The sequence below is a fragment of the Lactuca sativa genome, chromosome 4 (genome assembly GCF_002870075.4).
Source record: "Lactuca sativa cultivar Salinas chromosome 4, Lsat_Salinas_v11, whole genome shotgun sequence".
Classification (NCBI taxonomy): Eukaryota; Viridiplantae; Streptophyta; class Magnoliopsida; order Asterales; family Asteraceae; genus Lactuca; species Lactuca sativa.
The window spans coordinates 405387188-405400450 of record NC_056626.2 but is presented as its reverse complement, the minus strand read 5'-3'; the positions used below and the strand labels follow the sequence as shown (position 1 = coordinate 405400450).

The 13263-nt window shown below is 34.9% G+C and overlaps 1 protein-coding gene and 1 non-coding gene across 2 annotated transcripts; both read right to left on the bottom strand.

The window, feature by feature from the left end:
• Positions 1 to 5773: 5773 nt before the first annotated feature.
• TRNAQ-CUG (transfer RNA glutamine (anticodon CUG)) lies at positions 5774 to 5845 on the bottom strand. Its single transcript has one exon. It is a non-coding gene; the product is annotated as a tRNA-Gln (tRNA).
• Positions 5846 to 8506: 2661 nt separating this feature from the next.
• Positions 8507 to 8917, bottom strand: LOC111883062 (cyclin-dependent protein kinase inhibitor SMR6). The gene is made up of 2 exons (XM_023879428.1): positions 8624 to 8917; positions 8507 to 8515 (listed from the first exon to the last, which is right to left on the bottom strand). The coding sequence occupies exons 1-2, from the start codon at positions 8915 to 8917 to the stop codon at positions 8507 to 8509; spliced, it is 303 nt and encodes a 100-aa protein (XP_023735196.1).
• Positions 8918 to 13263: the final 4346 nt, after the last annotated feature.

The following is a 13263-nucleotide window of genomic DNA, read 5'->3' as shown; positions in this document are numbered from 1 at the left end:
GATGTCGTTTTGTCAATTTGCAGTAAGAACACTGATGCTCTTTTGATCAATAACTTTTCCTTCTTTTTTGTTAAAGATAAATTTATAGCCAGCGTCACACAGTTGACTAACAGAGATGAGATTATACTGAAGACCTTTCACATAAGATACATTCTTGAAAACCATAGAATTGCACTTGATGAATCCATATCCCTTTGTAGTTCCCTTGCCATTATTGCCATATGTAACTGAGTGACCATCCTTCTTTATAAAATCTTTCATGAGAGATTTGTATCCTGTCATATGTCTTGAGCAGTCGTTATCTAATTACCAAATATGCTTTTTACCCTAAAACTAAGATGTATAGTAAGAAAAAAATATACACTAAATATACACTGACCCATTTGCAAAGGATCACTAAGAAAATATGTTATAACAATCATCAGGAAGATAGTTCAATGAGTTTCCCTTTTTGATCCACTTTATCATTTCAAGTAATCATATTATTAGCACGAGCAATGTTCTTTTCAAAAGAGCACTCGCTGACTTTGTGAGAGGGATCAATACATCGATAACAAACTTTAATTCCAAGATTCTTTCCTTTAACATTAGATTTTGAATTCTTTTCAATTGTTGAATCTGAAGGTTTAAGAGTTCATGATTTAACTCTGGAACAATAAGTGTTATCAGTGGTATGCCCATATACAACCTTATCATGAGACTCATGATCATTTGAAAAGTCATTAGGGGTAGAAGGATTTGAATGATCTTCAGGTTCATAATTGCTAACTGGTCACTAAGGGAACATGCTAAAAATTTCGTCTACAAAATGAAATTCACCATTACATATAGGAAACTTTAGAAAAGTCTTAGTAGAGGGAAGAACATACTCACGATGTGAAGGTTGGAGAGAAGGATCGAGAGTAGAGAGTTTAGTAACACATTTAGTAATACTATTAGAATCAGCAGAGCAGTGAGTATTGATTAGGAGTTGATTTATAAAGTGAGAACTCACAATTTGACTTTGAAAATCTTCCTTTAAGGGCATCTCCAACCCACCCCCATACTCCATTTCTCCCCCCATTCTTCTCCAACCCTACCCCATTTCCACCTCCATTTTTGGAGATATAAATAGTATTCCCCCAAATATGGGGGAATACTATTCATATCTCCAAAAATGGAGGTGAAGTTTGGTTGTCAATTTTAGTCCCTCTCATTTTTATTTTATACATTTCTAGTTTATTTTATCTACTAATTATAATTTAAATTCAATATTTAATATTTATAATATCATGTTGTATACTAATTTATATTAATTATCATAAATATAGAGTTTAATTAGTAGAGGGGTGTATTTGACAATATATATAAGTTATAAAAATGGAATATTCCAAAAATATACTTTTTGGGGTAAAAAATGGGGTAGAAATGGAGTAGGGTTGGAGATGAAACACTGTTTACTCCATTTTTTACTCCATTTATAGGAGAAAAAATGGAGATGGGTTGGAGATGGTCTAAGCAATCAGCTTTATAAAAGGTTTGTTTAGTTTCGATTTTGGTTAAAGAAATAACACCTTCTATATCACCTCCAAGAATTTCTTACACTGATCTGGAATTTGAGCATTAATAATTCTTGTGACATTAAAGTCAAAGGATGCCCAAATTTTCAAAATAAGTGGAGTGCGATTAGCCTGATTAACATCTTTTTCTTTTTCAGTGTGAAGAAAATTATTGGTAAGCGGGATACAAGTGTTTTCTTTTTATAAAATAGAAAGAGATTTTTTTAGAGAAAGGAATTTTTTTTCTTTAAGAATCTTTATCTCAAGACTGAGAGAATTTTTTTTCTTTATTTGATATCAATAAATTGAAATGTAAGAGATCGATCGTGTCATTTTTTTAATATTATTAGTAAAAGAGAGATTAACATGATTGTTTACCTGATACGTTGATGCATCGTCCCATTCTAACTTGACTTTATCACCGGTATGAGGAGAAGCAGCGTTAAGGATCCCAAGGTTGTCATATGAAGTGTTAACGTGAGATTCAATCGTCTGAAGAGTTTTCCTTTTCAAAACAGATGATAGATTGGTCATCATCTCTTGAGCAGTTTTGGACCAATGATTGACCGAGAGAGGGAATGAATTTCCAATAGCAATTCTAGCTTTTACATCAAGATTCAACATCCTTTTCTCTTCCTTCTTATAACACGGAACAGACTTCCCTTTCATCTTACTGCCAGAAGCACCAATATTTGATGATTGATGTACGGCAACTATGGGTTTTTGTTGATGGCATCGAGCATATCGAAGTCCATGAACTCTAGAACTTTCATGGCCATTGATTTCCAATCAGAGAAATTGCATTGATCAAACGAAGAAATCTTGTTACAAACAGATGACTTAGGAATGAAGGAAGTCAACATGATTGCTTGAGTGTATCACAAACCTGCTCTGATACCAATTGAAGGTTTGTATTTGATTGGATACACTTCAAGTATGAACAAGAAAAGAAAAACTAATCTAAGAAAAATAATCAACATAAAGTAAATAACACAAAAGTTCTCAAATTGTTCCTTTGACCAAGAAAAGAGGTTTTGTCTTCACCAAGAAGACGAGTTTATCACAAAGACGATTGACACAATGCCACGATCACTAATCTACGACTACTACATTAGGTTTTACCTAATGTTGTATATATACTAATCTATACATGTATATCCATTGATTGAGGGGATTGCGTCTAATCTATACTAATGATCATATCCTTATCACCAAGATTACGGATATGATATCTATTCTATATTTATCTATAATAACTACCTAATATACAAAAGATTACAATCGGACAACTATACTAAAGTTGACATTTTTAAACTTGAGATGTCGGCGTTGATGACTTGTAGACGTTAACGCTGATAGATCAGCATATCATGTGTTTGACTCATCAGATCATAAGGTGTGACCTTACACAGAGTAATCCAACTGTGAGGTTGTAGACCTATCATGCAATATGTATATTTGTTTGGTTGTATGTGGTAATTTGGAGGAACTCACTAAGCTTTGGCTTACAATTTAAGTTTTATATTTCAGGTACTTATGATGATCGGGGCAAGGTGAAGGCTTGATCAGACACATCCTTCAGTTTTTATGAGATTTGATTTTGGGATACTCTGATTTTTGAATTTGACACTTTGGAAACTATGTTCGTAAACATTTATGGTTTTTGGTTGTTTTAAAAAAAAATGAAAATTCTAGCTTGATTTTTGGGATGTTACATGATAAGTGATTATAATTCGATTAGTCTTATTGGGTGTATTTATGGAATCATATGTAAGATCCTATCGCTCAAAATGAAGAAAGTCATGGGGCACTGTATTGACAAGGTGCAATCAGCATATGTTGAGGGTAGGAACATACTTGGCAAACCTCTTGTGGTGAATGAAATTTGTTCATGGGAAAAAAATACTAAAAAGAATATCCTTTTACTTAAGTTGGATTTTGATAAGGCATTCGAATAAATTAATTGGGATTTCCTCGATACGTATCTTATGCACATGGGATTCAGAAATAATATGAGACTATGGTTAAAAGGATGCCTTGAATCATCAAATTATCAGCACTTGTTAATGGCAGCCTAATTAGAGAATTCACGATATCCAAAGGATTCAAACAAGGAGAACCACTCTCCCCACTCCTTTTCATTGTAGCTATGGACGGCCTAAGTGTTACGATGAGATCCACTTATGACATAAGTATCTTTCATGGCATTAATCTGCCAAATGGGGGCCCATCGACCTCTCATCTACTATATTCAGATGACACTCTATTTCTTGGAAAATGGCTGAAACAAAATATAAATAATCTAGCTCGAATCCTACATTGTTTCCATGTCTCATCGGGACTCGGAATTACCTTTAACAAATCAAGAGTCTTTGGATTTGGAACTGATATGCAGGAGGTTTCAAACTGGTTTGACCTCTTGGATGTGAACCCGCCTCCTCCCCTTCACTTACCTATGGGTCCCGTTGGAGCCAACATGAACTTCAAGAAGAATTAGAAACCGGTCATGGATAGATGCCAATCCAAACTATCAAAGCGGAAGTCTAAAACCCTCTCCCATGGTGGCAGATTAACTCGTATAAAATCAGTCTTAGGTAACCTTCCAACATACTACCTTTCATTATTTGTGGCCCCCGAGGGCATTATTGAAACATTAGAAAAAAACTAAGGAATGAGTTCCTTTGGGGTGGTTCAGATGAAAAGAAAGTGATACACTAGATCTCGTGGGATAAGGTGGTCGCTTCCAAGGAATCGGGTGGATTAAGTGTTGGTACAATCAAAACCCTAAACATCTCTCTAATAATGAAATGGTGGTGAAAGTTAAGAACCGAGCTTGATCATCTATGGGCTGCAGTCATCACAAGTTTGCATAATCTCCGGACGAAACCTGATGAGTGTTACTTAATGAAGTCATTGATATCATAGGAATAAGTAATGATCTCAAAAAAAAAAAAAAAAAAAATTCGTGTCACCACAATGTTATCCAAACAATCAGTCACCAATGGGGTTACTTGGAGGTGTGGACTAACCCCAGATGGATCATTCACAGTGAATGCCTTCAGGAAAAGATGGGATTACCACCCCCTCTACAATGATAACTTCCATTGGCTCAAAGAAATCCCAATGAAAGTTTCATGCTTCATATGGAGAGAAAAATTAGGCAAAATCCCAGCCGCATTGGAGCTCTCAAAAAGAGGGGTAAATTTGGACATATTAACATGTAGGATGTATGATGAAACAAAAGAATGTGTTAATCACGTTATTGTGAAGTGTTCTTATGCAACGATGATCATGGAAGGAATAATGAGGTGGTGTAAAGTGAACGTGAATATGGAAGACTTTCATACGGTGATTAATGTCCTGGATTTCGCTGCTAGGTGGGTATCATGCCTAATACGGAGGAAGATATTTCTGCCAATATGCTATGGTACATTATGAAGCAATTGAAAAGCAATGAATGACAGAGTTTTCAAAAAAAAATCGGCTACCACCTAATAAAGTCATTGATATTGTCAAATTTGTAACTTTCCTTTGGGTGAAGAACACGGAAAACAAGATGGAGTTGATATGTGCAGAATATTCTCAATGCCCTTTTCTTAATGTGTAATCTATATTTATGTTTCTATTTTCCTATTAAATTTGGTTTCTTGTATCGCTAGTGACTTGTGGCTTTTTACTTTTTCTCTTGTTTTTTATTTTTTATTATAATTTTATTGGCTGGTTCCAAAAAAACCTATTAAAAAGACATTAATGATAAAATATTTTTAATTTTCAGACATTAATGAACATAAAAACAAATTTAAGATATAATCGCTAATAATCGACAAAGGTTTTTGTATCAATATCCCTTAGAAAAAAAAAAGAGTTGATTAGCATGTGTAGCCTTAAATGAAATATGTTAAGTATAAATATTTTTCAAGTTTTTTCATTTTATTAGTGCAACATAAGTTTTTCTACCTTATATTATAAAAATGTTTAATTACAAGAGAAAACTAACATTTTGACACATTTTTTGAGAAAAAAAAAAAAAGAACTACCATTCTATTTCTTTTTAAATTTTAACCACAAAAAATGCATGTTAACCTATGAAATTGTAAAAGAAAAAAGAAACCATAAACTTAATATCTAGACTAAAAAAATGTTCGAAAAAGAAAGAATCAAAACTAACTCATGTTAAAAATAACTAAGAATAGACTATGAAACCCTAAAAAAGATTTTTTTTTAAAAGAGAAATAAGGTCCTACCGAGATTTGAACTCGGGTTACTGGATTCAGAGTCCAATGTCCTAACCACTAGACCATAGGACCAAGTTGAACAATATTCGGAAATCAAACATTAAGAATAATAAAATTTCCTTTTCATCGCCTCTAATGAATAGCATTTATAGGACAGTAGTTTAGGTATGGAAAGATGCATTTCACAATTAAATAAATATATTTTTATAATTCATATATCATATCAAATATTATATTTTTTTTTTATGTAAAGTAAAATGCTTTAGACCAAGGTGCGACTATTTTAGATTTCATTAAAACCATCCACATCGGTATAAGACCACTAATCTTTCAAAGATGTCACATAATCTTTTATAATTACCACTTTATTAATTTATAATTTTAAATATGTTCAAAATATATTATAATTATTATATATTATATATGCATGTGTGTGGTATAACATAACACATTTAAAACTATATGTCATAATTGATAAAGTAAAAGATGGTCTCACTTATTTATTGTTGCAAGGCTTTCGGCCGTTGCAATAACTTAGCCAACGTGGCTTTCAAAGATTGTCCAGGTGGCATTGCAAGGTAATTGAAAGCACCCGATGTAGGTGCTCTAAGCCACTTGTATTTAGAGGTGACCATTGCAATTATATACCTTTTTTTTTTAAAAAAAAATTGGAATCAGAACTGTTGGTTAATATGACTGGTTCTGGTTCTAATTTTTTTTGTAATCGTAACCTGTTGATATCCCGATCTTGATGACACCCACTATTTTTAGATGAAATATATTTTAGAAGTTTAAGATAATAAATACTAACTTTAATAATCAAGATCTTGGATTATTGGTTATTAGCACTGATATAAAGTATTTATCGCATAATTCATAAATATTTATCATAATTCATAAGAACAAGATGGGATTTACGAGATTTTGTCCTAATATGTAATTCCATAAACCTCATATTATTAAAGTAGGACATGCAGACAAAAACGAGAGACAAAATGTGAAGAAGGAAAGTCAAGGGTCTAATTACTTTTATTCAAAGTATTATTTAAGATACTTTTTCTAAATAACTATATGTTCTTTTTCTTAATTATATTTACATGCCTTCTAAAATGCATAAACAGGAAAATAACTCCTTTTATCCTAATCAATAAATCATCACTTTGGTTCAAAATAACTTCTTTTATGGCAATTTATGATAGTCGTAGATTTTATAACTTTTCTACCAGTGTTGTTGGCTATGGTGGTCTCTAAGAATTGGGTGATGCTTTAATATCGTTTTGTCCCACTTAACCATTTGGGTTGTAATGACTTGCTAAAACATGTGAAAAATATAATGAGTTCCCATTAATACATATTCAAATCTTGATACTATTCGGTCCATATAACAATGGAGGTTCAATTACAATGACTCCAGGATATATGACAATGACTCATGTTCGTAACAGATGATTAGTAGGTAACATGGTTTTAAAAGGCGTCAAAATGTGTCATGACGCGAATCGTGGTGTAGCTGTTAGGAAAACGTTCAAACAAGTTTGTTAAGCATGATGCTCAAATAATGTGTCAAAAGGTACCTTATCGCGTTATGGTGTGAGTTTTTTTTCAAGGCGTGCGTTTTTCATTTTTGTTTTGTTGTTTTCTTATCGGGCCTAAAATAATTGAGTTTTTGTTAACTTTTTAATATTAAGTGTTAATATAACACCTCTAAAAGCTTGATTTATTTAATATAATTTTATAATTATGTGAATTGTCTTTTTTAATGTATATAAAATTGTCACGCCTTGAAAAATGGTCTGACTCGTCATAGTTTAAGGTTTGATCTTGCCGTCAAGTCATATCTCACATCATTTAGAACCTTGGTCCGTACACAAAAACTGGCTCGGCTACCCTCATTATGAAAGTTCCTTTTCCAAAAGAAAAAATTTGTTGTTTTGTACCACTTCAGGTGACAAGGCCGTTTATGATCAAAGACGATGTTTTGCTCAACATTAGTGACTACATTGTTGCATCAACTTGAAGTTGTTTCAATCAAGTTTTCAACCTTAAAAGGCTAATCAAGACTCATCCTATACATCCAAAGTTCGTCATGTTAGTTTGCCATTGTAGTGTTTGTTTCACCATATCTAATGACTTGATATTGGTGTCTTTTGCTGTTTTTATATATTGTTATTTTTATATATTTATTATCGTTGTTAATAAAAAAACATGTCGTTAAAAATAAAACAAAATATAGATAATAAACTAAAACTAGTAAGTTTAAAGTCAAAATATCAACTTATAAACTAAAATTTAATAAGTTTGCAGTAAAATTTAATCTTGGGTTGAAAAATAATGTAGAAGATAAGTTTTAATGTTGGGTTAGAACAATTTATTACATCAATTATAATAATATTCCTTTTATACATTATTTACTAATATTTTGTTTCAAAAAAATTATCATTCATTACAACAATTATTGTTTCATCGAGAAATTATTAACAATGAAGAATATGGTTTAAAAAGTTATTTTACTTTTCTGGTTCTTTCTTACGAAACAAATAATTTAATCCCAAGATAATAAACAACTTTATCCACACATTAATCAAATAATCAATTTCTTATCATCTTATGACACCAATAAGAAAGAAAACTATTGAAGTAAAGAAAAAAAAATCCGAACAAAAGAACTATCTGCGATAACTATTTCATGAGTAATCAATCATATATGTATGTGTACATGTCTAATCTAAGCTATTAAAAATCCTAAAACAAAATAAAACAATCAGAATAAAATAAGCTAAAATTAATGGAAACATAACAAAATAAAAAGATCTTACGAACTCAATTGGAACTTCCAGAATTTGGAAATACTTTGAAAAACGAATCAATATCTGGTGAAGTAAAAAACTCCATATTTCCATTGTTATGACACGTAGACACCGGCCGGCGCTTCCTCGGCGGCGGCGGACAGGGCAATACCTCCGGTATCCTCGATTGATTAGAGGTCGGAGTTGTTGAACCAGATTTGGAGTTCTCATCGTCTTCCTTGTTGGAGATCTTCGTAGAAATCGATTTCAAAGGAGCACGTAAGGTGATTCCAGCAATCATCCATTTATTTCCTTCTTTAGAATCTCCATCTGCTTGATGCTTTTTCGAAAATCCCATACCTAGAATCGAATAAATGAGCTTTTGAAGCGATGGAATCACACTTTTGGGAGATGATTACTTGATTAGAAGCCAAAAACACTGATGAGAATATACGCCCAATTTGATGCTTTGAATGGAGGCGGCAAAAAAAGATGGAGACAGAGAGAGAAAGGTGAGGATATAAATGAGAGACGTAAGCAAATTGCTTAGGATTCTTTCTGGGCGCATAATTGAGGAGGGATTTTCAGCTGCCCGTAATTTGTCGGGCAGGAGGGCAGCATGACATTCGAGTAAAATTTTAGAGTTTTCGCGCCAATTTTTATTAACGGCTCCTTTTCCCGCGTTAAAGCTATCGGGTTTTATTTTTTACTGTTTTACCCGCTCTTCTTGGCCTGTCAGCCATTTAATGATGGTTCATAGTTGGTTTGGCTGGCCCAGTAAAAATAGTGGGCTTATGGCCCATTAACAAATAAATAGCAACTATGTTTCATTTAATTTTTATTTTGGCTATTGAAATTTTTATTATAAAAAAATTCGAAGTTTATAAAAATGAACGTATTTATTTGTAACACAAGTAAATTGGCCATTTTGTTTTTACATTCAGTCATTACTGATTTAAAAAGAATAATAATCAATTAAAGACATGTTATTTCTTTTTGGTGGTTTTTGAAATCCTGTGATTAATTAAAATTTTCATACAAATTCATTACCTTTTCTGCGATAAAAGCTATCATAAGTCATATCATTGACATGTTTTAAATTCATACTTATTGATTTTAAACGTGTGGTATTATCAAACTTATCTTATATAATAAGAAAAGATGATGTAATCTAATGCACATTATATCTTCTAAAAGTTATATTTTATATCGAAAAATAATAAGAAGAATAATAATAAATTTGATGGTAAAACTAGTGATTACTATTGATTACTCTTAATTGATTTCGGGAAAATGTCATATTAGCCCACCGAATTTCTCGTCTTTGTTCTAAAAGGTCTCTCAACATTTTTTGTACATTAAGTTAATTAACTCTTATTTTTCTGTTTTAAAACATCTTTATGTGACCTGATATCGGGTAAGCCTATAAAATGTATGTCTTAACCCTTTTAGCGCCCTGATACAAACTAGTTTTGTTAAGGATCTCGAGCATGGAGTTGTAGACAATGGGGTGGTGCTGGTATCGCCATTGTCGATCGGCCCAATAAAACAACTGAAGTGCAATCCGCGCATCATTTTGATTCCTAAGCACGGAGGAAACTTGTTGAGGCTTCAAACTTCAAAGTAGTTGTTTTAATTCGCCTTCAAGGTTCGGAGTCCAATTTGTGCGTAAGTCTAATTTCATCGCCATCATCTTCAACCCTTCTGAAACCCTCGATTTCTTGAACATTCGCATTGTAATTTCTCGAAAATTTGGAATCGACTTCCTCCCCTGATTCTTGACGTGAATTATAATCTCTACCACTACCAAAAAGATTTGAAACTCTAATGCTATTTGGCCCCAATTTTTCATCGCTAATATACCCATTTTCGTTTGGGTTTTTTTGGCGGCCATGAGTGAACGAGTGCTCTTCTACACACTCTTTTTGCAATGGAATCTTTGTAACACCGCGATTTCCAAAACAAAATTTTTCATTTAAATAATCAATTTAATATTAAAACACTTCTTTAAAATCTTATTCACATTCGAATTACAAAATATAGTTTCATTTTCATTTGAATAGACAACCAGGATCCTCCAAAGCACAACTCTTTCTTCGGTGTGTACAATCGAACCGTTGCCATCCCGTGTTACTGTAAGAACCTGAAACAACATAACATAAACAACGTAAGCACGAAGCTTAGTGAGTTCCCCAATATACCTTACGCACATACGCCTTCCGGCCCGGACCTTTCGGTCCACATAACATTGCCTTCCGGCCCGACCTTCCGGTCCATGTGTCTCAGGGGACTTCCGTCCCTGCTGGGTAAACCTTCCGGCCTTACCCACGCCGACCTTCCGGTCCATCACACATCATATCGCCTTCCGGCCCATAACATAATGCCTTCCGGCCCATAACATACATAGCACATATAACATATAACATACCACATATAGCATACATATCACATATCATATCCGACCTTCCGGTCACACAGTCAAACCCTTCCGGGTACAGTATAGTGAGAAGGCTCACCTCGCAGTCACTGGAAGATAGCAACTCCTGAAATCCCTTACACTTGATCCTCCGAGCTACAAGCTCCCTGTCACATCATATGTCTCTTATTAATACTTCTATCCTTCTCATTAGTTGACCCTAAGAAATCACACCAGTCAACTCTAGTCAACAGTCCATTGACAGCTCGACTGGACTCGGCGAGTTCCCTGGCGACTCGGCGAGTCTGGTCGTCCTTCAATCCTCTAAGATTCCCCTTCTACTCGTCGAGTATCCTCTTTGACTCGACGAGTCACTCCTGGAAGAATCGCGGGGCCACCCCGACTCCACTCGCCGAGTCTGAAGAACAACTCGGCGAGTCCCAGTGAATCTTCAAGCTACTCGCCGAGTCTGATCATCCGACTCGGCGAGTCCACGCCATACAGTCGATCGAACTGCTTCCTGAGATACATATATTCCCGAATAAACAAACATGGGACCTTCTGGACCTCTAAGGGTCCTAATACAAGGTTATAAACATTGGGTAACGACACAACAATCCGTCTAATCTCCAAATGGGTTTCACAAACCCTAAATCCATGCACACATTCACATCACAGAAAATAATCCGAAAGGTTACCTGAATCATGCACCCTCAGTGTCCCCAAGCCACAAAACGTGATTCCCTTGCTGTCCCATTGGCCAAAACCTTCTCCTTCTTGGACAATAACTTCCTCAAATCACCAATGATCTTCAATCCTTGCTCTAGCCGCTCCAGTCGTCTAGGGTTCCTCCCAATCGATCCAAAGTCGTGAAATGATGGCATAATAACCCTTATATACGACCCAATACTGAACGGCTAGGGTTTCCGCTGAACAGCGTCGACTCGCCGAGTCCATACCTGGACTCGTCGAGTCCAGTCGCGAACCCGCGACCAAATCTGCGACCCTACTCGGCGAGTCTGGCTCCCACTCGCCGAGTCTCCCCTTTAAAACACCCCAAAATTGCAATTTAACAATACTCGAGATTTTGGGCTGTTACAATCTTGGTAATGAGTAGCATAACTATTTGATTTAAAGAGCATTTGAGAAATCAAGATTTAAACGCAAGAATAACATGTCGTAAACAAAATTACCTTGCGCATAATTACATTTGAGCTGCTTGTATTGACGATGAGTTGTTGTAGACCTCCGGACTACAATGGAGATGCAATCGAAGTTGGTTGAGAGATGAGCATCGGTTAGGACCGAACAGAATACCCAAGAACCGAAATGCATGGAAATATGGGAAGGAGAACTAAGCATTCCTTATAAGGGGTGTGGATACCTTTCTTATCACAACGCGTTTTAAAGCCGTGAGGGCAGCAGATCCCATAAGAACTCTGCAGTTAAGCGTGCTCGGGCGGGAGTAGTACCAGGATGGGTGACCCCCTGGGAAGTCCTCGTGCCGAGTGGCCTAAAGCGGACAATATTGTGATACGTGCCAGATGGGGATGTTACAAATGGTATCAGAGCTAGGGCACGAGTCAATGGGTTCGACGGAGACGTCGAACCCTATAATGGGGGGTCAAAGTGGGTTAGATCTGATCCCACATCGGCTGGGAAGGAGAACTAAGCATTCCTTATAAGGGGTGTGGATACCTTTCTTATCACAACGCGTTTTAAAGCTGTGAGGGCAGCAGATCCCATAAGAACTCTGCAGTTAAGCGTGCTCGGGCGGGAGTAGTACCAGGATGGGTGACCCCCTGGGAAGTCCTCGTGCCGAGTGGCCCAAAGCGGACAATATTGTGATACGTGCCAGAGAGAGATGTTACATTTATAAAAACATTTTTCACTTGATTCATGTCATAAATGGTCATAGATTCCTATTTTAAATGATACCGGTTCCGAATGATTGAAAGATTTGGGTATAAAAAACCGAAATGAGACTACAACGAGATTAAAACCTGATATAGTGGATTAAGTAACTTTTTTAACAGTTTAAACGAGAGTTCATTCCTCTTAATGTACAAAAAAAAAGTTGGGTGACCTTTTAAAAAAACAAAATAAGTTCGATGGGCTAATATAATATTTGTCCATTTATTTCGTACATATGGATTATGGAAGACATGACAGATCCATGATGCACAATATGAATGATAAATATTGTCATTTCATTAATTGACTATGTACTATTTTGATGTATTTTGTGTACACAAAATAAGATAAATGAAAAAAGTATGTTATATAAC

Bases quoted from the DNA above. Each gene is read 5' to 3' on its own strand.
- LOC111883062 (XM_023879428.1), bottom strand. From the start codon at position 8,917: ATGGGATTTTCGAAAAAGCATCAAGCAGATGGAGATTCTAAAGAAGGA.